This window comes from Syngnathus floridae, chromosome 6 (genome assembly GCF_059516105.1).
Source record: "Syngnathus floridae isolate MCC-2025c chromosome 6, RoL_Sflo_1.0, whole genome shotgun sequence".
Classification (NCBI taxonomy): domain Eukaryota; kingdom Metazoa; phylum Chordata; class Actinopteri; order Syngnathiformes; family Syngnathidae; genus Syngnathus; species Syngnathus floridae.
The window spans coordinates 17,618,624-17,644,140 of NC_142418.1; the positions used below are offsets into that span (position 1 = coordinate 17,618,624).

The 25,517-nt window shown below is 43.4% G+C and overlaps 1 protein-coding gene across 8 annotated transcripts in view; it reads right to left on the minus strand.

Annotated features, from left to right (window-relative positions):
* Positions 1-25,517, minus strand: part of tln2b (talin 2b) — a 66,776-nt gene that overhangs the window by 12,545 nt on the left and 28,714 nt on the right. For 6 of the 8 annotated variants that reach the window (XR_015859054.1, XR_015859053.1, XM_088378649.1 and 3 more), the window contains 43 exons: positions 23,808-23,978; positions 23,634-23,731; positions 23,424-23,553; positions 22,702-22,857; positions 22,229-22,371; positions 19,109-19,236; positions 18,797-18,860; positions 18,544-18,648; positions 16,427-16,582; positions 15,525-15,626; positions 15,373-15,449; positions 14,443-14,626; positions 14,145-14,258; positions 13,746-13,854; positions 13,260-13,468; positions 13,078-13,176; positions 12,621-12,788; positions 12,248-12,542; positions 11,542-11,708; positions 10,958-11,086; positions 10,171-10,284; positions 9,969-10,082; positions 9,753-9,887; positions 9,559-9,687; positions 9,378-9,480; positions 8,315-8,523; positions 7,953-8,072; positions 7,683-7,880; positions 7,154-7,293; positions 6,530-6,623; positions 6,181-6,270; positions 5,988-6,110; positions 5,314-5,457; positions 5,053-5,238; positions 4,824-4,964; positions 4,100-4,281; positions 3,664-3,796; positions 3,452-3,553; positions 3,169-3,339; positions 2,367-2,513; positions 1,431-1,532; positions 1,226-1,345; positions 598-744 (listed from right to left, as the gene is read on the minus strand). Coding sequence is in view for 6 of the 8 variants with exons in the window: in XM_088378649.1 (XP_088234775.1) it covers positions 598-744; positions 1,226-1,345; positions 1,431-1,532; positions 2,367-2,513; positions 3,169-3,339; positions 3,452-3,553; positions 3,664-3,796; positions 4,100-4,281; positions 4,824-4,964; positions 5,053-5,238; positions 5,314-5,457; positions 5,988-6,110; positions 6,181-6,270; positions 6,530-6,623; positions 7,154-7,293; positions 7,683-7,880; positions 7,953-8,072; positions 8,315-8,523; positions 9,378-9,480; positions 9,559-9,687; positions 9,753-9,887; positions 9,969-10,082; positions 10,171-10,284; positions 10,958-11,086; positions 11,542-11,708; positions 12,248-12,542; positions 12,621-12,788; positions 13,078-13,176; positions 13,260-13,468; positions 13,746-13,854; positions 14,145-14,258; positions 14,443-14,626; positions 15,373-15,449; positions 15,525-15,626; positions 16,427-16,582; positions 18,544-18,648; positions 18,797-18,860; positions 19,109-19,236; positions 22,229-22,371; positions 22,702-22,857; positions 23,424-23,553; positions 23,634-23,731; positions 23,808-23,943 (5,913 nt within the window). In the remaining 2 variants the exon portion in view is untranslated. Of the gene's footprint in view, positions 1-597; positions 745-1,225; positions 1,346-1,430; positions 1,533-2,366; positions 2,514-3,168; positions 3,340-3,451; positions 3,554-3,663; positions 3,797-4,099; positions 4,282-4,823; positions 4,965-5,052; positions 5,239-5,313; positions 5,458-5,987; positions 6,111-6,180; positions 6,271-6,529; positions 6,624-7,153; positions 7,294-7,682; positions 7,881-7,952; positions 8,073-8,314; positions 8,524-9,377; positions 9,481-9,558; positions 9,688-9,752; positions 9,888-9,968; positions 10,083-10,170; positions 10,285-10,957; positions 11,087-11,541; positions 11,709-12,247; positions 12,543-12,620; positions 12,789-13,077; positions 13,177-13,259; positions 13,469-13,745; positions 13,855-14,144; positions 14,259-14,442; positions 14,627-15,372; positions 15,450-15,524; positions 15,766-16,426; positions 16,583-18,543; positions 18,649-18,796; positions 18,861-19,108; positions 19,237-22,228; positions 22,372-22,701; positions 22,858-23,423; positions 23,554-23,633; positions 23,732-23,807; positions 23,979-25,517 lie in introns of those variants that run through there. The other 2 variants (XM_088378652.1, XM_088378653.1) reach the window with 2 other exon arrangements.

Here is a 25,517-nt window from a genome sequence, read left to right on the forward strand (position 1 = left end):
CAGATAGATAGACGGCAGGAGACGTGCGAAGAAATACTCCCGCCTTAAAATTGGAGTCCGCAACAATCAAAAACAAGTTGATGAGGCAGACTGGGGAACTAGCGTAGCTCCGTCTCTCGTAAACAAGCCAGCTCCCAGAGAGGAGCCCTTGAACGAGGCACGAGATTCACATGAGCAAGTGCGAAATTAATCAAGTTGTGCGTTGAATGAAATCACAGTCTTGGAGTGGAATAGAATTAGGAATGTGTGATTGCCGGAGCTCGTTGTTGCCAGGGTCATAGCGGGGACATTTGAAAATTACGATACTGCGCAGAGCGGTGCAGGATGGCTTCACTTTCATGATCTGCATTACCCACGCGGCGGAGGCCTTTATTATCACCCAAAATAACATATCACATTTTATATTCTACTAAACCTTTACAAGTTTTAAGTCCAACTTTATGACTTCCTCGTCGGACGATGTAAAAGAGCAGCCAGTTTTACACCAAGCATCGGATAGTACAGCAATAACAAAGTAAACTACCAGTTTCATTAAAATCAGAGAAGCGGAACATCAGCGGAAAGAGGACCTTCTACAAAAAAAAAAAAGTGTGGTACCTTTTCGGTGACTGCACGTGCACACTCGATGAGCTCCCTTTTGGAGAAGCTGTCTGTGGGGCTGAGTTGCAAGGCTCCGGCTTTCTGTACCAGGTAGATGCAGCCGTGACCCAGCTCTTGCACGCGTGTTTTGATCTGGAAAGCCACCTGAAAGCGAAAGCGGTCTCCCTTTACAATCATGTGCTCAACTTTTCTTTTAACACAGCAGATGGAAAGTAAAAGACTCTCTGCAGAAAGCTGGCAGTAGCATTTAATTTGCAGGCTGAGATACATGGGTGGGTGGGTTGGTGCTCTTTTATAAGCATCACTATAGGCTTTTTAGATTTGTCGAGGCAACGTGTCGCTATGGCAACCAGAGGTTTTGCGCGGCAGCCGCGTGCCGTGTACGAGATACTGATAAGAGCTGTGAGCTTATTAGTGCGATGTTTCGACACATCGCTTTGCTGTAAACAGAAGAAACTTTTGAAAAATGACTGTGTTTGCTCAGAGTGACAGAGGTGGGAGGGGTAGACTTTGATCTCAAAGCATTTGTGGTCCAGACGGGAGAGATTCGAAAGTGATGTTTTAGAGGAAACGGCCCTAAGCTCCTTGTGTTGTTCTTTTAAAGAGACTGAACAGGGCTTGTAACCTCTTCGTGCTCTGCTGTGGCTGCAGCGAGGCGTCCTTGGTGAGCGAGCTGCCCATAGTCCACGGTCGCCTGAGAGGCAAGGCCGCCGAGCTCTTCGGGGCAGGTCACTGATTTGGTCATCTAGAGCGAGAGGGAGTGGGGACCTCGTTAGCGTAAAAATGTCCGTGAGGCGAGACAATCCTCAGAATGGGGAAAAGGCACTCACCATCTCCTGTGCTGTGATGGCAATGGCCTTGGAGTACTTCACCATTGTTGTCTGGTAGTCCACAAAGGAACCCTCGGGTTCTGGAGGGGTTCCTTCATCCAGCTATAAAGTTTCATTAAGACATTTTTCTTTTAATCTCTCTATTATTTTTTTTATCTTTCACAGACAGAAGGCATGGCTTGCAAGATAGCAATCGTCTGCCATGCATTTGCGGGCACACTCATCTCCACATCCTCACAGTTATCCGTTAGCTTGGGTTTCATGAACTTTGCTGAAACTACTTTGGAATAGTCACCCTTGGAAAATAATAAAAAATAAATGGCTATAGTTTGTTTTCTAACAAAACTAGTAAACTGAAGCAGAATGAAAGGACTTCAGGCAGATGAATGGCTTCAAAAGCAAATTGTCTGCTCAACAAGTATGTTTATAGCCTCTTAATGATTTTTAATTGATTGTATGTTCCAAAAACAAAGGTTCAAACTGATCACTTTTGTCTAACAGTAACACCTCAATACAAAGAAATCAAGCTACCAATATAGCAGCTGTAATTTATGTTAGTGAATTTAAAGTGCTAATGCTAGCTTAGTACTGCAACCAGTTTTGAAATGGCGCGCATATATATAGATACTGTTAAATTCATACCTCTCCAGCCGAGCCGGCTAAAACTCATATTTATGTGCTTTAAATTGGGCAATTATTGCTAATACAGCGTGTGGTGAGTGTGTATTCTGAATTCTTAACCTTAAAAATGAGATGAGTGGCATGTTTCCCAGCAGGCATGAGTAACTGCTAATATCATGATTTGCCTGAGGATTTGAAATGCTTCATCCGTAGCAATAATGAGTCACACACAAGGACACTTTTCAAGTACACTCGCTGTGAAATGACTTGGACAAATGAGGTCAAGAATGAGTGGAGGCAAAATCCACATCTCACCCTGCCCATTGCCTCGGCGATGGACTCCACCATTCCCCCGACCATGCCCCCCTCGCTGGCCGCCTCGTTCAAAGTCACCATGATGTCGTCCACGGCCTCTTTCATTAACTGGGCTGCTTCGGAGATTGCATCATGAGTGTGGGACGCCTGGGGGTGATGTTGATGATTAAAAAACAAATATTATGAGCCACGCTCTGAATGGCCTCTTGAGTCATCATATATTTAATATATGCTTTCCACAATGAACTGGGAAAAAATGTTAAAATAAATCAAAAATACAGGACTGTCTCAGAAAATTAGAATATTGTGATAAAGTTCTTTATTTTCTGTAATGCAATTAAAAAAACAAAAGTTAAATTAATAAAAGGCTTGCAATATTCCATCTGATTTGTAATGAATCCAGAATGTATGACTTTTTTTTTTTTAATTGCATTACAGAAAATAAAAAACTTTCACAATATTCTAATTTTCTGAGACAGTCCTGTATTAATAAATATTGAAAAATAATCCACTGTAGTCACCAATATTTCCCACTTTCCTTACAAATATAGTCTACACCGCTAATGATTCAGATGAGTGACACATTGAGCTTTTACTTGTACTTCAATCTCGTTCCCACTTGTCCAATTACTGTAAGTGTATTCTGTTGGCATCTTTAAGAGCAAGGAGGAAGAGCAGCTATACCTCGACAGGTAGCAATAAAACTTTGTAACAAGCGAGCCGAGTGACTTACAGCTGCACATAAGACAAAAAAGGACATTGGTGTATTAAGAGCAACGCTGTGGTCCACTCCGCTCGTTACCTTCGGGTTACCGCCGCCTTCCTTGGCGGCGTAAAGCATCTGCAAGGCAGACTCCGACAAGGTCTTGGTCTGATCCAGAATGGTCATCTGCTGCTGATGGTCGTGCAGCTTGGAGGCCAGTCCGACCGACGCCACGATAAGTGGATCAAAGTAGCTTGCCAGCTGAGTCACCTAGGTGAAATAAGGTTAGGAGAGTCATCCGGGAATGGATTGTTGAACAAGATGGAGGGTGATTTATCGGAATCCATAAGGGGATAAAAAGGATATATTGTCAGATGTACACCTTGTGTCCCAGCTGGGCAGCTTCACCTCGGGCGGCGGTGGAGATGGGATCAATCAGGTGCCCAATCTCCTGCACGGATGAAGTCAGCTGTTCCTGCAGTGCCTTGGTGAGTTGTAAAGGCAGAGCGAATTATGGTATCAATCACAACAGAAAGACTACAGATCCCATTAAGCTCCTTCTTTCAGACAAGATTGAGCTGATGGGTAGCTTACCTCGCTGGAGATATCATCTCTGCAGGGTAGGGTCTGTCCCACGGCCGCCAGGGAGGCTTGCTCAATGTCCCGGATACATTTATTGATGCTATCTATGGAGTAATCACACTCTTTTTGTCCTGGTGCCTTGTCCCTAGCCGGGGGGAGGACACAAAAAATAGAGGCACTCTTGTTCCATTTCAGTGCAAATAATCATAAATGTAGAATATAATAGAATTCAAAAGCAGTTTGTTTAAAGCATGAGATAAGTGATGTGTGAAGACCACGAACTGAAGAGAGCTTTTTGGGAGTCCTGTCATTGCTAAGGTTGCCTAGCAACAGAGGAGCCCAGACGTCTGCTCTAATAAGCTAACTGGTTAGTGGCCGCACTGTCATAGTCAATCAAAAGCGGTTGAGTTAAATTTGAAATGAAACTCCACACCCAGTTGCAACCAACCTGATGGCCGTGATGAGGCTCTTGATGGAGTCAGAAACTGTTCTGGAGTGACCCGCTAGTATGGACCAAGTCGGGGGATCTTTTGGGTTGAGGACCAACGAGCGGGCCGTTTCTAAGAGGTAAGTGGAGCTGTCAAGCATGGAACGGGCCGAACGAACGATCGGCTCCTGGGCGACCGAACCCTGCGGGGAAAAAAAAGAAAATGTCGGAACGAGGTGAAGTAGCAGCTCTGACCGACTGTGAGAATCCAGAAAGATCAACTGAGCAATCAAACTCGTGGATGAGATTAGAAAGACAGCTTTACAGAGACGCAGGAAGAAACACCTTCAGTCTTTATGATCCGAGGCAAAGCCTCCCTCGACAATTAGATTAACAAGATGAAGATTAGAGCAGCGGTAAAGGGCGCCGGTGCCGTTAAACGCTGCCCTCTAACAGATTACAGCCATAAAGCTTTTCGACGAGGACTTTTCCGCTCTGATTGAAAACATAAAAATGCATTTCGGTGAGCCGTTTTGTCGCATTACATGTAAAGAGGAAAATCAACATCAATTCCCAGCACAAACATTTTTCGTATTTTTTTTTTCCAGTGTTATTTTAAGCGACCAGTTGTGACATGTCATTGAGTACGAGAACGTTTCTGAAAATAGAAGCATTTTTCAAACACTCCGATTTCGAGTGTGGGTGCTGTAGGAGAAGAGAAATGAGCGTTTCAATGAATGCTTACCTCATTGCTGATTTGAGCTGGGATGCTGGCAAAATCGGGATTGTTGGCAAAGGTGGATAAATTTTCCACAGCCTCGAGGAGTGGAGTGGCAGCCACTCGACATTTCTTTCTGTTGTCTTCAGAAAAATCTCCATCCGAAGCCTAAAAAGTTTTTCACAGGTAACTTGTATGGATGGACTTGAACACCTGACGTGATGAAAAGGATTTGGTAGCAAAATTTACACTCAACGTTTTGATCGGTTGGGGAGTTGACCTTGATGGTCTTGACCAGGTTGGCGGTGGTGTTGGCCACCTCTTTGGCCGACTGCACAAACTGTCTCCGAGCAACGGGATTGGAGGTCTTTGAGGAAGCCAGGCGGCAGGCGTTGCACAAAGCCGACGTGTGCTTAGCTACTATCGTTGCCGCTGACAAAACCTACGAGACAAAAGGACACCAAATCAGGGCTGGTCCTACCTTTGTCCTCATCGGCCATATGAAGTGTCCTCCTACCTGTGAGGGACTACTAGTTGGGTCCACTAAGCTCTGACAAGCCATCTGTATGGCTTGGTGGGCTCGTGCAAACTGGATGGGGTCTACCAGACCCTCATAGCCTGACTGACTATTGGGATCAGACACACCCACAAGATAAGAGGCCTGGAACACAAAGAAGTACATACGTACTGTAGATACACCGATAAAGTAAGCTGTCGTTTCTTAAATTCAACTTAAATTTGCTTATTTTGCTGTCTTAAGTTATTTTGACTTAAAATACATTTGAAATAAAATAAAAATGATAATGTTGTTAATTATATAAACAAGTAAATCAAATTTGTCAGGCAAAATCATTATGCTTGTTTCAATTTACTTATTACTTGATTATCTTATTTGGTCTTATAGTCTTGTCTTTGAGTATTAAAAGCTAGTTTTAAGTACTAAGAGGCTTTTTTAAATTATATTACTTGTTTTAAGTTTAAAAATACTATTACTACTACTCATTTCAAGATTGATATAAGTATGGGCCGAGTATTATTTTCTTATTTTTAAAAATCTTGTCAAGTAAAACTCTCTTGTTCTGTTGGCAGATAAGTTTACTTATTTTAAATATTTTTCTCAGGCTAACATTTTTTTTTCCAGCGGAATTTTTGCAGTGTAGGGGGGGGGGGGGGGGGGCAGAGCAATCTCACCTGTCCCGCAGCCTCCGTCAGCCCACAGAGGGCTTTGGACGCCACACCTACACACTCCCCAAAAGCCACCACGTCACACGTCTTACAATGCTGGGAAATGCCTGCCATCGACTCCCCGAGAACCTAAGTTTGAAAATATTTGGTCATCATTGGTCTTATTCAAACAGTACACAAAACTATCCTTTAAATCTACCTTTGAATTTTCCATGACGCTCTCAATGCAGTCAAAGTAGGACAATTCGTTGATGGGCTCGCTGGGATTATCCAGCAGCCCTCTGACAGCCTACAAATAGTTACAACACAAACTATGAGCCCTTAAGTTCTGAATTATAAAAAAAAAAACATTGTAAAATGATCGTATTGCCATAAAAGACTTTGGTATTCAACACTTTTTAATGTGCAATTTTATGATCATTCCACTTGGGTAATCCAATTTAGTTTACTGCTCACTTAAATATCCGTCCACGATAAATGATTATATCGACGTATGCTCGGAAGTCGTACAAACGATTGATTCAAACTCGGTATGGAAGGACGGCTACCTCCAACTCCCTCAAGGCATTGTCGCACTCTCTTTGTCCTGCCGCCTGCTGTGTGCAGAGCGTGATCAGCTGGTTGATACTCTCGGTCACCGCACTGAAACACACACACACACACAGACACACACACCCTTTTCATTGGAGTCACTTCAGCTGCCCTATCTGTGCTATTCCCCGCCCGCCGTAGCCTAACAACATTGCACAATAACGCACAAGCATGTGCAGGAGGAGTGACCAAATTGTCTGGAGTTTGTGGTTCAGCCTTGCTGAGCTCAGACAGCTTCCAGCCAAGGCTTCCATCTTCCTAATTAGACAGAGAAAAGTCAGTCAAGCCCAACGCCCGTCGGGAGCGGCTGCCTGGCTCCTCTCCACAAGGAGGAAGACGACTCCCTCAAGCAACGCTGAATGGACAAGGCCATATTTATTTAAAAAAAAAAAATAAAAAATCCTGATCCAAGTTTAAATTGCATTTGGGAATCTTAGAATGGAGAATACAATTTTCACGGGTTGTACCTAAAAAAAAAATATATATTTACATTTATTATTTGCAGCAGAGTAGAATTGACCTCCCCATTATATTGGATTAAATTGAAATGCGCTGAGTAAACGAAACACGTTGTAGCTCACCGTGCTGCGACTGCAAGAAGATTCTTGGCGTTGGCTGCACTCGGATCTACAGAAAGCGACTTGGCAGCCAGCAGAAGCTTACTGGATGCCATTGAGATGTTCTTCAGATTACCAATAACTTGGATCTGATCGTCCCTGCTCTGAAAAGAAAACAAAAATGTGGCTTCTAAACCCGAATACAAATTCTCGACGTGGTACATAGTGACTAACAATGAATTTTGCAGTTGATGTATTTTGCCCCGCCCACCACCACCTGTTTTCTATCCCAGGCTTACGAAAGTTTGCGTATCATGCTACATTGGTTCCGATCCCTGAAGATATTCCCACGCTAATGAAGAAAATAACCAGAACATGAACATCACAAGATCTCATTACAGCTGGCTCTTGGGTAAAGCAATGTGCCTAAGTGAATTGGATTTATTTAATTATAAAACAAATTGAACAGTAAGTAAAAAAGTGACCAAAAAAAAAAAAATACGACAACTCGAGATGGCGGTTTTTGGAATCCTCCCAAGACTGTACAACCTACTTGGGTGTGCCCTGCCATCTCGACACCGGCATCAAGGAATTCATCAAAGTCTTGGCTGAACTTTCCGGAGGCGGCGGCCAACTGGTTGCTGGTTCCACGAGAGGAGTGAACGACCTCGCCGGCCGAGTGGTTGAGCTCAGCCGCTGTGTGGTTCAGATCAGTCTGAGCTTCCTGGAAGGTCTTACTACAAGGAGGAAGCTTCAAAGACACGTTGACACGTGATTGGATGAACTAAGTCGATAAATGTAAAGAAATGAAAAATGGACTCACTATATCCACCAGGAGCTTCTTGCTGGCTTCTCCGATGCTCCTCAACGCCATGTCAACATCCTTCTGGCCCGGAAGGCAATTCACGCAATTATTCAGCGAGTGCGAAACAGCTTTGGCCACCTGAAACGCAGCAAGGAAGTCATTCCAACAATGCGCCGCATACATAATGCAAGGCCTGTGAAGCATCTCAAATGCAAATCAGGATCACAGTGCAAAGTCATCTGAGCCGTTAATTTATGGCGCTGTCGCAGACACGTGCTAGACGATATGTTAATTCCCCGCGAGGAAATGTTTTTACTCCGGTACTCCCGGGAGAGAGACACAAAGCAGTTTCAATTGCGACAAAAACACGATGATGCTACCTGCGCAAGTCGCTGCTGACTTTCAGCATCTCCGGGATGCACCAGGGCCTGGTGGGCCTCGTGAATCAGCATAGACGATCCCTCCATGACACATTGGGCGGAGTCCAACATTGCAGCGGCGGCCTGTGGCTCTTTAGTGCTGGCTGCGACACCTCTGGCGGCTTGTGCCAATGTCCTCAAAGCCTGCGCTGTTTCTCTGGCAGCCACACCTGTAAACAAAACACACATACGAGGGAATTGAGGCAAGCAGGAAATTTCAATATTGTGCTATGGTGACACCTGCGAGGAAAAGAGACACACCCGGCGCGGCTGGCACGGTGGCTAATAGATAAAAATAAAATACAGGCTCCCCCCAGGAGACCGTTAGTCATCCGTGCAGGCATGTGGAGGGCATACACATCATTTATCCACATTATGAGTTGTCTTCACTCAATCTGGACTCAGAATCCAGAATGATCTTTGTTTGCTTTTTACTCTCACACTGGAATATTTCATTCGTGGAGATCAGGCATATTTGAATATTTCCTCCGTTTAAAAAATCGGTGTCATGACAACAAATCACGTTCGTTTACTTTTTTTTTTTTAATCAAAAATAGTCTACGTATCAAGGCCACCCAAAAAAAAAACATTATAAAACACCATTTTTGTCCAAATAAATCAGATGTTATCAACACTTTTAATATATTATAGATATTAAAAGAATAGCAAAAAAACAGCACCAATTTACTTTAAGCAGCCAAGAGGAGCCATTTGCTGATTGCAAGCTAAATCTGGTGAAAATAAGATTAATGACTAGCCAGCAGCACTCTAGGCCACGGCATGATGAGCTGCTTGTGAGCGTTCATTGTTATAGGAACGACATTCTCCGAGACCTCATGCCTCCTCTGAGAACCCCTTTGGGCCTGGGAAAAAAAAAAAAAAAGGGCAAAGCAGTCTTCACATAATTCCGCTCTAGTAAAAAAGTGGTATTATAGTTTAGAGACAAAACGAAAAGTCAGGAATTGTTCCACTAAATAATGTGGAAACTATCGTTGACATTTGCGAAATGAAGGAGCTCTCTTACCTGTGTAATGTTCATTGCCTTGAGCGGCGCAAGTCAGCAGTTGCGCCATGGAGGAGCCCACAGCCTTCGACGTGCTTCCCAAATCCTGAGCACACTTCTCCAACTGTGTGAACAGCGTACGGAAATAATCCCAATTAAACCGAAACCGCATTTGTCTTCCGCGGGCAGACGACGGGCTCACCGATTCCCCGGGGAGAGGTTTGAGTTGGCCGTCAATCACGGACATCTTTGCATCCTGCAGCTCACATTTGAGCGTTTGAACCGTTTTGAGGGCTGAGTCGATCTCCAGCGGACCGCAGGCGTCGTGGGCCTTGAAATAAATCGCCCATGTTAGGCGGTTTGATCTCTTTTGAAACAAGTATCAGGGATGGATACCTTCTGGGTGGCTGTTCGGAGCTCCGCCAAGCAGGTTGCCAGGTTCTTAGCACACTGACCCAGTTGCATAGCCGCAGCTTGGTCGGCTACCGTCGGAACGGCCGACTTGACAGACACCACCATTTTACTTCCAGGCTGAAGGAGAGCAAGACATCAATCAAACATTTGAAGATTTTTTTTTTTTTTTAGACTGCAGTAAGGGAAAAAATGGCGGACCTGTAAGAAACTCTGGCTGGCCATGATGAGGGCAAGCTGGGCCCCGAGTTCTTCGGGCTGGGCTTGGCTGCTTCTCATACCTTGGACCAAGTGAGGAATGCTATCTGCTACGGCCTACATTTTATGGCAATAAAAAAAAAAAGAGTACAGGGATTTTAACATACCCCCCCCCCAAAAAAACGGGGGTGTGTGATAATCATACCTTGCAGCTGTGTACAAGCTGTTGGTGCGAGACAGTATTTTTGTTGGAAGCGGCGGCATTTTGCGCAGCTGCAATTGTTTGAGTAGCAGCAGCCGCCGCCTGCTTAGCAGCGATCTGCACAAGTGACACAAAGATTACTTGGCTTAACAGAAAAAGAATGTTAACAGAAAAAAAAAATCAGCACGGTAAAAAAGGGGTTTCGCTCCGTGCTGCTATGTAAGCCAGAGCTATCTAACTAAGCAACGTATTCTCACAAGAATTTAGTCGGAAATCTCCCGGACATGAGCGAGATCTCTTTTCTCCAAATACAATGGTTAGATTTCCATCTGAAATCTAGTGGAATACTCACGAGAGCAGAAAGACCAGCAAATGGAACTGAAATGTTTACGGCTGTCGGATTTTTTTTTCCGTCAAGCGTTTTTTTTTCTTCTTCACGAGATAATGAGCAGAGCTTTTAAGCGGCAGTTTCTTTCGACTAAATATACCATATCGACTCCTTAGTTCCCCTTAATTGGTTGTCAACACCTTTTAAGCGATGACAAGAATATGACAATGAGGTGATTTTAAGGCAAGCAGGTTGAATTTACTTACTCCATAACATTTGCACGCACATAACATGTGACAAACTCAAATGTCATGTCTAATGTGTAAACTCAGGTTTATATCATTCAGACCACAAATGAGAAGTCATAAAATATCATTTGAGCTGTAAATTTCATGTTGGGAAATATGAGATTGTGTGTATAAGAGGAGGACGAGCAAAAACACGTTGACATGTTTGCCTCACCTCCAGCCTGCTGACGAGTTTTTTCTTGATTGCATTTTGAGCGGCGGCATTGGTGGCGACACGCAAACCCTCCGCTGCCTCTCTGAGCCTCTGCTGCTGGTCTTCATTCTCCGGATAAGCCGCCGCCCCCTGAGGGTGCAAACACACAAGCTTAGCAATAGATGCTAAAACATTAAGTTGATTTTTGATAACAGCGGTGGTAATGATTAAAATTGACCCACAAGCAGCATTTCACCTGCTGGAGTGTCTCAATCCGATAATATCCCGGGGTTGGAAGCTTATTAAGAGCTGTGGCTCGGGCAGCCTTTTAAATGGGATGTGAAATTATGAGTGTGTACAGCTATGCCAAAAATGTGCGCAGTAAATTAATGAAGGCGACACGGCAACTTGATTTAGCTCATATTTAACGCCGCATTCAATATGGCGTTCCAGGGCATTACATCATTAAAGAGAAAGAGGAAGAATAATAATGGCAACTGTGCGTTAATTAGGTGGCCATTTCCAAATGAGAAAAATGTAAATGTGATGAAAATCTAATCATTAATCAATATTTTTGTAAGGAGGGGAAAAAAAAAAAATTGGACCTTAGCCGCCTCCACCATTCTCGCTGTGGCATCAGCTAGCAGTTTAGCGGCGGCTAATAGCTTCTTGGAGTTGTCGACATCCACTTCTGCCTCTGCGTCGGATCGCATGGCGTTGACCAAGTCGGAGGTGGCTTGCGCTAGAACCCGGGCCTGACGCACCATCTCGCCTATTAGCAAAAAAAAAAAAGTCGTACTTGTGCCAAGTCACTGTAGGATATTTTAAATGGTGTCAGTTTGTGTTCCATCAAGACTGCGCCAAGAGTTCAGTTTTATGATGATGCCATTAAACTGCACGTGAAACTAATGTCGTGGCCAAAGAGTGCATGCAGCATCTCCCCACACACACACACGCTATAAAAAGCTACGTTTCCCAAACACCCACTCGCAATCGGAAATCACTCAGGCCCGCTCCTCGGAGAGACGAGACGCTGAGATGGTTTATAACCTACATGTACAGCCTTGGAGGATATAGATTGCTTGCTGGCTATAAATCACTGTTGATTTGTTGTTGAAAAGGTCTTTTTTAAAAAAAAAAAGCTTTGTTCTTCAAGGTCAAAAGTCTGCCTTTATTCCGAGCACTTTTTTTTTTTTTTTAAATGCAAAGTTCTGTAGTGAACCCCATGTGTCGACTCTGCAACATCTGTTCCAGTTTGGCCTTAATCCTAATTTATACAAATGAACCCCACGACCGCGTTTGTATACGTACCAGCATCACCCATGGAAGTGAAAATATTCTCGGTGACATTCATGATGGTGTCAGTGGCTTGGTCGTAGCGTCCGATGGGCTCGCCGCAGCTGGCATAGTGGCGGACGTGCTGCAGGAGGTCGCCGAGAGCTTGGCTGACCACGCCGGCCGCCGCGCCCACCTGCTTCAAGAGCTCGCCGTTGTCGCTGGCCGCGCGGCAAGCTTTCACGCACGTGTCCACGGAGCGGTCCACCAGCTTCCCGGCCTCCACGAGTTGTTCCTGACACACCGGGGAGCTGATTGTCGGACTCACCACCTGCCAAAGCGTGTCGGTTTTCAATCGCAATCTTAGAGAAGATGTCCTCTACCCTACCAATAACTTCCCCGTCATTACCTTGGTGCAGGCGACCAGCTGCGAGGTGGACAGGGCACACTGAGTGGCGGCGGCGATCACGCGGTTTTGCAATATGGTGTCCTCGGCCACCTGGGCCACATTCTTGGCCTTTAGGACCAACATAGCAGCTGCATTGGCCACTGCCTTGGCCAAGTTCATCAAGGTGTCCTACAATGAAAGTACAATGTTCGTAACTCAATCAAAGTGTGGAAAAAACTATTTTAAGCCAATATTTATCTTACTTACAAATAACAGATAACAAGAGAAATCTGGTGACATAATATGGCCAATAATATTGTTTTGAAACATCTGAGTTACGGCTGAAAACTTCCCATGACTCAAAACTACATGACGTAATAGCCCAAGAATAAAGCGTGCTCTAATGATATAACCATGCGTTGACATCTTCCTGTTTCGCCAGCGTCGTCATGGCAACAAGGAGTGGGTGGGGTCCGACCTGGAATTTCTCATCCGTCTCGCCTTCCCCCATGTGACGGAGCAGGTCCCCGCTGGCTTGTCCGATACTTCCTGCCGCAGTCAGCACGGTCTGCCTGGACTGTACAGTAGAGAGATGACATCATCACATTGGCTGACGCTGGGACGGAGCACAATTTCCAAATCGCTTTAATATCGGCTCACCTCAGCGGCCGCGGGCTCGACAGCTCGGAGCAGATCTGACACGGCTCCTGCTAGCATCCTGGCGGCGCCCATGAGTTTGTGCCCACTGCCCATCTCGTCGTCCATTAAGGCGGCGAGCAGCTTGACGCCCTTGGACATTTCGGTCAGGTTGGAGGAGATGGTGGTGATGGCGCAACCCACCGCTGTGTAGTCGGTTTCCGTGGGTTCAGCTGCGGAGGCAAACGAGGAAATGTCGTATGTTGCTCCACTTATTAGAGCTACAATTGGTGATGTTTGTATTGCAATAAATACACTGAGGGAGCCTGCGAAGGAGCAAATCTGCGATTTGGACTGGCTGAGGAAGTGTCACCAAGCAGATGGTGAGGTAAGATTAAAGCTCAGCAAAAAAAAATGGCTGGCAGGAACTTGAGATATGAGATCTTCAGAGCAAGAAAATGGAATATATCGATAAAGAGCACCTGCATTTTCCATGTTCTGGACTTTTACCTGCAGTGAGATTGACCACAGATGCCGTCCCAGCCGTGATGGCATCAACCTGAGAGTGGATTTCATGTTTGGATTCATCCACTTTATTCTGAACCCAAACCCTGGATGCCTTTTAGTGGAGAGAGAGAGAAAAGAAAGGGAGCTTTAGATACATTAGGAGACCCCGATCCCGTCGAAATGTTACTGAACAATTGAGGATAACATCAGAATGCGTGAGGAGGAAATGTACTCAATGAACCCTTCATTATGTTCAACTGAACATCTCATAAAAGGCTGGTATCAGCAATTCTTTTTTTTTTTTTTTACAAAATAGGATATTATTCTTTTGTGCTCTTGTATGGGATTTTATTGCGTTGCACAGGTGGACGTTCTTTTGTGGAGCGTGAGAAGAGGACGCACCAGGTCATGGCCGAGAGGAGGCAGATTATCCACGTGTCCCAGGTCAGCCTGGGCCTGCTGCACGGCGTTCATGCTGCTGTTGATTGTCCCCATCAGGGCTTGCTGGGCCAGATTCTGACAAGAATAAAAGACGGCCTTTGTGAGGAAAGCTCGGTAACATCAAAAAATGAATAAAAACATAAACGCTTTTGTGACTAGTTTTTTTTTTTATGTGGACAAAAGGAGGAACGTTTGCTGGAGGTGAAGATTCTAGATGTGGAGGTCCTGGTCACATTTATCTAAATTATGATGTACTCACTAGCGGTGGCATGTGTCCTCTGTGCATCTGTCCGGTGGTGATTTGTTGCTGGGCAGAAGGCATGGAGCCCACATTGAACATATCCGGGTTTCCGGCAGACCCAGAACGGATGATACCCGGAAGGGCCACCGAGCCGTGCTCCACCCGACCCACCCGGTTGAACTGTTGTTGTAAAATGGTGGACCTCGAGAGAGAGAGGAGAAATTACGACTCGTGCTTGCTGTGTGCGGTCATTGTTTGGGTAAACGGGGGAATGTCACAAAACGGCGTCTTGGAAGAGAGTAACGACGTCTTGTAAACACTTCAGCTGTAATTAAAACAATGCTGTTGCCATGGCGAGTAAGCGTATTCAGACAAAATATTATACCCCCCAAAAATGAACAACGTTTTCCTCCTTGACACAAAATATCACTGTCGTATTAATGATGTTTTTTGTTTTTTGGAGAGACAGAGAGAGAGCGAAAGAACAATTTGTTTGGTACTGAGCACATTGAGTCAACTGGCCCAAAAGCAGCAGGGGCATGATGCCCAATTCTACCGGAGAGCCCGGTGGATTTCTGGTGAATACAAATTTCCAAGTGTGTGTGTGTGTGTGTGTGATAGGAAGCAAAACAAGCATTGCATTAGTTTCCATCAGTCGCTAAGTCACCGGGGAAAACTGTGAGAAACGGCAACCAGCTGGGAAATGAAAACGACTTCATAAATCTATTCCCAACAAGTGATGTCTTAACGCTGACGTTTATCTGGTGAAGAAAAATAATAACATAGCAGTTGCGCAATTCATTTGCTCGGAATGTTGGGATGACCAATCCTAAAAGTATTCATACATCTTAGGCCGCCTGTGGCCAGATTTACTTCCATTTTCAAAGACTGTCCAAGTATTTTTGTGACAAAGTGGACATGAAGATAATAAACATCAATGCATCTTACTTCTTGGGGGAAACCGATTCTTCTAACATGGTGGACTCCTCCTCCCCCTCGAGACCAAAGCGATCTTTACTCTGCTTCTGCGAGGAGGCCATAGAAAGTCAAAAAACAGAACATAAAAACATAAAAAGAGCAGCAGCGTATGTTAGGCTTGCCTTTTTCAGAATGATGTCGATATATCCAGCAATGAGCTGAGATATTTGTTCCCCCTCTGTAGTCTGGACGGAGTAGTAACTCTCCTGGTACTCACCGAAATCCTTCAGGCAAAACAAAGATTCAAGGCCAGTCAAATGCTATTCGGAGGATTTTAATGTCTACCAAACACTGCTGGCACATTCTATATATAATGCCAGCTCGCGGATAAATAATAGATACATAAAAGCCTTCATTGGTACTGCGCTCTATACCAAAGGAAAATCGAGTGGCCTTTCATGTAGTATGTAATACAGAGGACAGAGTAACAGGAATAACGAAATTCCACACGCCCATGTTGAGAAAAAGGAAATAATAAAGTAAATAATAGTAATATCTGAATTATTTCAATTATTAAAAAAAGATAAACAAGGAATGTATGTTTTCCATGAAATATGTGGGGGTGTAGTGTGGGAAAAAAACCTTCAAAACAATAAAAAAAAAAAGAAAAAAAAAGAAACCCAACCCCCAAATACCGAAATAAAAAAAAAAAAAAAATGTGGAATCATGAGTGAGTAGCTGATTTAAAAAAAATATATATAAAAAGTGCTACCTACAATGATCCTCAAATAAAAACATGCATATATGCCTGCGCGTTGGCGTTTCTGTCAAAAAATAAAAAAATACAAATTCTTTTGCTGGCTGCTAAAAAAAAATCATATTTTTTTTAAAATAAATAATACATCTAAAGTCTGCTCAATTCTCCCATGGCATCTATTGTTCTTTTCAATGAAATAGTCATCTGTTCGCTATTGGTCTCAACAATTTTAAAAAATGCTCTTTGTCCTGAATTTGAGATCCAAACATGGAATACAGATTAGGTGCACGGGATTAGAAAGCAGGAACATGTAGAGTCAAACAGTACCAGGGTGAAGCTCTTAGGCGAGGCGGCCCATCTTTTGACGGTAGTCAGGGGCCACTCCTGCACCACATCTTTTGTCTTCTCATCCACTCGCATCACTGACTCTTTGGTTATCCCCAGCAGGCGTGGGACCAATTTATTTTTACCCTTCATCTTTTCCTGCCCGGATAGAAGAAGAAGAAAAAAAAAACATCTGATCATATTCATGCCGGTGCTAAACACCTCCACGAGATGATTCATTTGCGACACGGATGCGGAGTGAGCACCCGACGGAGCCGAGGGGCGTCTGTGAACTGACCCAGCAGATTTCAGCCTTATTTAACTGCTGCTTTATCGAGCAGGGTCTCCACAGGCTTTAGTCACTGTCAGCGCTGCTCCGGCCTTGTGCTTCAAGCAGCACTCCACTGAGTCTCTGCCCACTGGAAATCCATTAGATTGTAGCTCACTTGGCGGCACCAACAAACGTTCATTCGAGGACTTCACATTTGTGAGTGGAAGAGTTTTTTTTTTTCCCCCCAAGAACTTCAGAAACCAAAATGCAATAATTTAGCATAAAAAAAATCACCTCAAATTAAATTGTTAATTTTTTTTTTAAAAATGATAAATAATGAACGGCATGTGAAAACGACACTGTTGTTGCAGACACTCAATTTGAATGTGATTCAAATAAAGCTCCGAGGTGTTAAACGCGTTAGACGAGCGTTAATGAAAATCACTGTCAAATGCTCAATCTGGCTCGGGCACAAATGAAACTTGCAGTTGCTGGCAGAGCGTTCGGCCAGCTACTTTTGTCAAATTGGATGTCGCGCAGTTATTATGGTTTGAATTTTTTGGCCATTGTTACCAATAAGTATAATTTATTCATTTGTTAATCGTATCAATTTCCCATGAGAGCATTTTGGAAGCCCATTTATGAAAAAAAAAGAAAGACAACAAAAATAGCAGACCAAATTGACAGAAACATGCCAATGAAAAAACAACATTTTTCCTGGAAGAAATAATATTTTTGTTTAGATGGATGCAGTTTTAAGAAGGTATTTGATTTTTATGAGGCTTAAAGGAGTTCAGAGAAAATCGTAAAAGGCCACTTAATGGGAACACCTCGAGGTCAACAACTCAAAACAAAATCACGATAACAGCATAAAGCACTATCCGAATATTGTTTCGCATTTCCATTCCATGATCGTCAATTTCAATTTCCGACCGACTTGCTTCTTGTCTTAAGTGGGCAGTTTGGCGAGGCAGCCCGACCCTTCTGCACTTTATTTTCATATCTGTGATGTTTACAGCCGTGGTGATTAAAGACCGACAGAAGCTCAAATGGAAGGTTCCAATCAAATCTCCGCCCTGGTGTCAACAAGCCCAGGTGTGTGCTCCAACGTCCGTTAGCAACAGCGGCAGAGTGCAGGCGCTCTGAATTATTTAGTAGCATTTTGAATCCTCCATCGCTACATTTCCTCATCCAACTCCAAAGGGCCAAAGGTTTCATTTGACATCCTACGTTCCTCAAAGTTCATGTCGGAGGTGTTTTTGATAGCCGCTGGTGCGACTTTCTTCTGGTCACATGCGGCGAAGCACGACGAAATCCCAATTATCACGGGCCTATCAGAGGAAAAAAAAAATCCCAGCTCATACTCGAGCTTGTAATTAGTTGTAATAAGCTTGGAGTGTTTCTGATGAGCTTTAACACGTTTTAAAAAGGTCACATGAAAAATCCATTAGAACATTTTCGATAATAAACGTGTCTCGCGAGGGGCAAAAGGGCAAGGATGATAGGTTAGGCTTTCATCCTTGGCTGATTTGAGGTGAGAAGGGGGGGGGGGCATATCATGGACCTGTCAACAATCAATTGCAGGAATATTTCCATAAAACTGTGCGACGTGACCAAAGAGCCACTTGTGTCTTGTTCAGGGGTGGCGCTACGGGGTGGCCAGGGGTGGCCATAATCACCCCCACTGGCTATCCCATTTTGGTATGCACATTTTTTTTTTAATTACTTTTTTTCCCCCCCATAATTTTTTAATGCACATCCTGGCATTTTTTATTTATTTATTTATTTGTTTTTACATAACTTTTTAATACCCATTCAGAGAAAATGCATTTACGGGCTTGGAGCTTACCTTCACCAGGAAAAAGGACACTCCATACGTCTGCAACGATCTGGCCAGTTTGACATATTTCACTTTGGCTTCGATCTCGGTCATCTCGCCGCAGTTTTTATGATCCTGCACGCAGAAGAAAATCCAAAGACATTCCGAACCACTATTTGTTGTTTCCAACCCACACATATTCAAATATATAGTACGTAGACTAACACCTTTTATTGTTCGTAATATTCCCTACATCGCGACGAAAGAATGTCGTGTTACATACTTGGAAAATTTTCTTCTCCGAGCCTCTTTGCTTGATGTATTCTTTCGGCAGGAATTCCTTCAGGCTAAGGAAAGAAATGACATTTTTTACATGCTTGCTGTTGTTGAGCGACAGGCATTTGCCTCTCACATGAGGTCATTCTTGTCCTACTGCCGAGAGAACGCTGATATCAGCCAACGGGGGGAAAATAACATACGTAAGGGAAAACACTATCGTACATGCACAGCTGGGAAGTGAATACGTGCAAGTATTAACCGTGTAGGGAAGGACTGTAATCATTGGAGCTCATGCATCTGATTACAAAATGCTTACTCCAGAAATCCAGGCTTGTGTTTGTGCTCCACGTGGGGTCCAAACTGGATCTGAGCCTGAAAGCCTGCAAACTCACAGGCTTTATCAAAGGAGACAGGGTGGGATCCATTCAATATGTCATCCCTGGCCTGGAGGAGAAACCAGGAAAAAGGAGGGAAAATTTGAAGCGGGAAGAGGAACAAGATTTGATTGCAATTGCGCAACGTGCACTCGAGTGTGTACCGAATGCCCCCCCGTGACACAAAAGGCGGATAATTGTGTAACCGATCGTCTTCATCCGCTTATCGGAACACACCACGTACGCCAAAAAAAACAACAACACACACACACATCAGGCTTTCATCATCCTCCCTTTGCTGATGACTATTAATGAACCCGAATCCATTTTCCAACCGTGTTTTTCCATTAGGCAAAAAGGTGCATTTGGCAATTCCGTTGTCTATTTCGCCAGGCTGTCAACATGAAAATAAAGGCGGCGAGAAAGGGTTGAAGCTTTTGTTGACATCCTTGAAAGGGTTTTGTGTTGTTCTCTCTCCAGAGGCGAGCTAGCTTTTCTCTCTTGCTTTCTAGTTTAGTGCTGCAAAATTAATGCTTTAAAAGATGAGAGCGACTGCAGATAGCGAGAAAGGGCCCGTCGGTGTTTTTAGCATCGGCGGACTAACTCCGCTCGTTCTTACGACTCATTACTTAAGCCAGACAGTTAGTTGGCGGCTTACGACTATAATGAGGACAACAATCTCCTGCACTTGTGCTCGTGAGTCTTTTCTTCACTTCGGTGCACATTGGAGCTCTCGTCGACTGGGCGGGATGTTCAAAAATTAGCCCTTATTAGCATAACGCTAGTAGACTAACAGCGACGGATGGAAAGATTTCAGATCAGAATTTTCTCTCGGCAGATGTTTGAAGTGATAAACCTCTCTGGTTGTATGGCTTTTGACCCGAGCTTCAGAAAAGGAAACGTATGTGGCACAAGGCATCACAAACGATGACGCAAAGAGCCTGAGGTCAAGCAGCCCACTGTGGCGTCCAAATATAGAAATGCTGAAACAGGAATACCTCAAGCAACTGACAGCGGTGCTCACTAAGCATACTTGCTCGTATGATACACATTTAAAAGACTGTAACATTCTTTTTGTGAGTAAATATGCTGTATTTTCTTATTATATCCTTACATTACTGCCATCCCAGTTCAAAATTTAACTTTAACGTCCACAGTTGTCAACGGCAGTGAACGTGTTAAACAAACTGATTCAGAAATACTCATAAGATATTAAATATTTAAATTCACTCTTATAGTGAATTTATTTTTACTCCTTTGGAACAATAAATGATGAACTGTGGAAAAAAAAGGAAGTTATTCTTAGCTGACAGATTCCAGCAGTAATTCCTCATCCAGCCCAGCTTTTCTAATAAAAGATCTCATCACTAAGAGTTTGCTGTGGGAATTGGCTAAAATTAGGCAATGGAGTGGAAGCTGGAGTAGTTCTCTTAGGTGAACTTTTTGCCGTGGTGGTTTATTCTGTTCTCAAGATAAATATATGACCAAGAGGGAGTGGTGAGGGGATGACGCAGACACTGGCAGTGTGTCCAGTGTGTGTCGACATTGGACGGAACCATTAAGAAACATCTTAGCTAATCGTTGACTCACCACAAAAACAACATCTGCATAATCAAGGGTTCTAGAAAATAACACAAATTAGGAATCTTGACGTCAAAGGGGGAAGACAGTGGTAGTGATGACTTGGAAATTGTGGAGGCGGGAGGGGGGGAAAGAGCGCCGCCAAGAAAAGAATCACAGTAATGGAGGGCCTGGGGTTTGTTCCATTTGGATAATGATCTCTCTCATCTGGCATTTTTAACACTATGTCCAATTACAGGCTCTTTTATTTGAAGAGCCGGCACAATCTGCCAGCGCAACAATCAGAGTGTGTTGTTGACGATGAGGCGGAGATAAATGGAGAGGGGCAACGGAGAGGCAGGAGTTGTTGTTGCGAGAGGAAATATGACTCTGCGTTGTGAGGCTGATCTCCACGGCGGGCGGGCAGGCGGGGATGTGTGTGATTATGTCAGAGTGTGTGGGAGATAGAAAGGGAGTGGACACATGAACTAGGAGGGAAGGAAGCCTAGGGTAAGGAAAATATTCAGACAAAAACAAAGGGAGAGATGAGAACAGCAAGCAAGCTAGCTTGAAGGAATCATCTGGTTTTCCTCCCGCTTTAGTTTCATGCTAATGTTAGCTAATGTCATGACGCGGACTTGCAAGCGGTAAATTACACGCGTCTGCCGTGACAACGCTTGATTACCTGTTACTGGAGCAGATAATAGCGGTGGACCGCGTCTCGTGTTAGCGTTAGCTTCAGTGCTTGTGTTAATGTTTGGTATTGACTATTTATTTAAGGATGAAGATGTAAAGTGGAACCTAAAAATGTTAGCATATTGTGAGCGGGCAATACACAATCCCTAACACAACAAATGTAGTTTACGATTACTTGAACTTTACTTTCAAGCGGAAAGCCCTTTTTCTATTTCTTTAAAGTTTTGCGCAGCAACTATTTGTTCCACGCATGAGTGTCTTCTGCTTCACGAGTGTCAGTGGGATACTGTTCTCCCCGGGGAAGGAGAGGCTAATGGGAGTGTGCTGATGTGAGCAGAGTGCAAACTCTGATGAGTAGCTAACACCCCTCGGGGAACCCTTCAGTAACTGCAGGGCGCCCGCCGTTTATAAACATTGCTCGACCCACACTTCCAGAAAAATAGAAGAAGAAATACAAAAGGGACCAGACGAACGTAGCTGGATGTTCCTACCGAGCTTTAACTTGTGAGTCATTAAATTGTCTGCTCAGATATCCACAAATTACAGTATACATCTTGCCACAAGATATATTAAACACTTCATCACAGTGTCTGGCAACTTTATTTTCTTGTCTGCCCATGCGGTACTTTAATTCTCTGCTAATATGCTACTAGGTTAAAATGGCCTCTCTCATTAAACCACATGGACTGTAAATATCATGTTTTCTCTTTGGCTGGATTTAGACTGCTTAATACTCAATTTGGTGCCATTGCTCGAACCATGTTGCATAAATTCGGTTCTGATGGTTCGGTATGTTACGGTCTTACCTGCACGTAAAGCAGGTTGAGCTGGACGGGGTCCCTGGAGTCGACATTTTGGTCCGAATAGAAGAACTTGCGGCGGAGCAGCAACGTCTCGCTTTCCTCCACCCCTTGCTCTCTGAAGGTTCTGCTGTGGTCCAGCCAGTTCACTGCCCCAACCAAGAGACATTAGCCCAAACACGCAAACCTTTTGTGATTTATATTGTTGTGTGGTGCATGTTTTGTAAAAATAAAGTTGAAGGGGAAATATCAAGTGTTGTTTTCACTGTGGTGGCAACCTTGAAGATTTTTCGTCCCCTTAACTTTTTCCACCTCGGGAAGTATTAAAAATAACTTTGAGTCCAATAATTAGCGCTCAAAAATAATCGGATGTAGTCTTGAGGGACGGAAATGGACCCTTATACAAATCCGATAATTACGATGGCGTCTGGCAAAAAAAAATCCTCTTTGATAGGATGCTCCGGCTGGCAGACACTCACAATCGTCGTCCGTATGCAGCTTGGCTTTGAGCTTCTCCATCTTCCTCTCGTCTCGCAGTAATAGAGTTCGGTCTTTTTTCAGCGTTCCCATCCCGTCTTCCTTCTTGTCTTCCGACACCTCCTGAATGAGCGAGTATTCCTCGTAGTTGGTAATTCCTGAAAATCAGAACACTTCAGAAAATACGGTATGCCTCGATCCAGTTCGAGAGTGAATATTTTACCGATTTTGTGCCCACTCATTTGTATTTGGCGTTCACAAAGTAGCATTTTGTGCGCATCTATATTGATGCCGCAATTAAATTGTTTTTCCGGTCTGGGGATTTTGAACACAAGCTAATACAGAAACATTGAATTCTAAGCAGACATTTCCCAATATTGCTATTTGCCAGAAGCATATAGCAACCTATTCAAATTAGTACTGACAAGAGAAAGCAAAAGGAGTTTTTGTCGGAAGAGTCTGGGCCATATGAGGAAGACTTTGTCTTCCTCGTGTGATAAATGGTACCAATTTTCCAAAACAAGAGGCGATAAGGACTTTTCCCGATGTAGCAACACTTTTAGTACTTAACAAATGCCGCTGTCCGAGTATAGACCCAACATGTGATAAAACACTGCTATGCATAGGACTAAAAATAAATTCCATCATGAATAATTTAAATGTTGGACGATGGAGGAAAAAAAAAAAATAGTATTAGCCGCAGCAGGAGAGGATGATGACTCACCTATTCGGCTACATATGGTGACGAGCAGCTCCCCGACCGTTTTGGAGTCGTCCACCATGACGGTTTTGACCGCGCCGTCGAGCATTTTGATCTTCTGCGGCCTTTGTTTCTTTTTGTACTCCAAAATATCCTGCAAGGCAAAATGTTGGAAAAATTGTAAATCCCTGACGTGACAGTTCTCCACCTCGCGCCCGTATTACTTAATCTTACTCCGTTTCGTAGCATGTAGTAATCCAGGGTTCTCCCAGACTCCAACCAGATTCCCTTCCTGGGATCATCGTCAGACAGGAAAAGACCATAATCGGAAGCTGAAGAGCAGCACAAAGGGAAGCCGTGAATGTACGTGCAGATAGGAATGAAACATCCGTCATTGGGGAAGTTCACCTTGTCCGGATTGGGCTTCTGGAACGCGTTCCCGGATGATCCTGCAGGCGTCGTACACGGGCGTGGAGGGCTCAAATTGCATGGTTTTCACCACGTTGCATTGGCGCACGCAGATCTTGAGTGACAGAGCCACCATCTTGGAGGGCAGAATGGCCTCACTCACCTACACACCTAAAAAAAAATCAGTTGCATCAGGCTGTGCTATTTTAGGAATTTGTTATGTACATGACTGCCACATTAGGGGAAATAAATCAGTATATTTAAGTCAAACTTTATTCAACTTAATTCTAGATTCGGTTCTATTTATAGACAGATGTAAAGTATTATCTAATAAATAGGAATTTGAATTGAAGATGACATCCAAGGCACACCTAATTATTAATTATAAGCAGTGTTGATTATTTGGGAAAAAATGAAAGGATTCTGATTATACCTTATGGTAAAAAAAAAAAAAAAAAGTTTTATGCTTTCCAATCTGTGTTGCTCTTTTTTTAAAGTGCGCCCAGATTCAATTTAAGGATTTGAAAATGTGAATCACAGAAAAATAAATAAATAAATAAAATATATAGATAAAAAAAATAAATAATAAAAAGAATAAATCCTTTCACGTGTGCTCTGCAGTCATTCCTTCCTGGGAAATTGATTTTGTATTGTGCACCGCCCATGTGCATGTAGCCCCAAAAAAAAAAAAACAAGTACATACAGGTAAAACTTTCAGCTGGGGAAAAAAATAAGGGGAAACCTGTGTAATATATACAGAAATAACTGCAGCAAAAACAATGAAAATGACATTCCACCAACGCCGCATCATTATTTGCCGCTAGCCTGCTCACTATCCCACAAGCAAGACTTGACTGTGAGACAAATTAGTGGGTGTTTTGTCACATTCTGCAACACAGGTCAAGCGGCTCAGGGCTTCTTAGACTTATATGGGCAAAAAAAGAGAAGCCAAAAAAAAAAAAAGGACCATTTCCCCTCATTAGTCCAAGCCTCTCTCATTCCTGCACTAAAAATAATTGTTTTTAGTCTTATACTTCAGCAGCACTTTACAGAATTCATTTGAAAATGAGAAAAGTGTTAACTTGAGTTATGAGTCAAGCAGTCGACATATGGAAAACTATAAAACAGGATTGTTTTTGCTTGGAATTAAAACAATGGTTCATTATTTTTGGATCATTTTGTGGTGGGAAAAAAACTGGTTATGCCTCAATGGCATTTTTTGTTTGATGAAAAGTCAACAACTAAATAACTTGGGTATCAAGTTCAAACATGTTAATATATTCTTCAGATGGAACAGGGAAGAAAAAAAAAAATCTGACATGACCTCAACCACTTTTTGGTGCACAGTTCATTAAGGAAATCTTTTTGCGTCAGAGTAAAAAATCTGGAAAATACATTTGCCCTAAAGATGATGAAGTTGTGAATGAGGGTTGCCTGTCTTGCTTCCTTTCCAACATTTCCATTTTCACTTTTCTTATTTCAAAGTAGAAAGAGACAAGCACAAAGAAAGAGGAGGCAGTGACACAGCGTGAGCTCTCCTTCTTTTTCGCAGAATTGCTAAGAGGCCCCACAGAGTTTTTGTCGCATGCGGTCTTCCCGCAGATATTCCACCGAAGAACCGCTGCACGTTTTTTAATGAAAAACGATTACAAACATACTGCACAGACGAATATTCACACCAAGCAAGGTTACTTGTCATTGCATCCATTG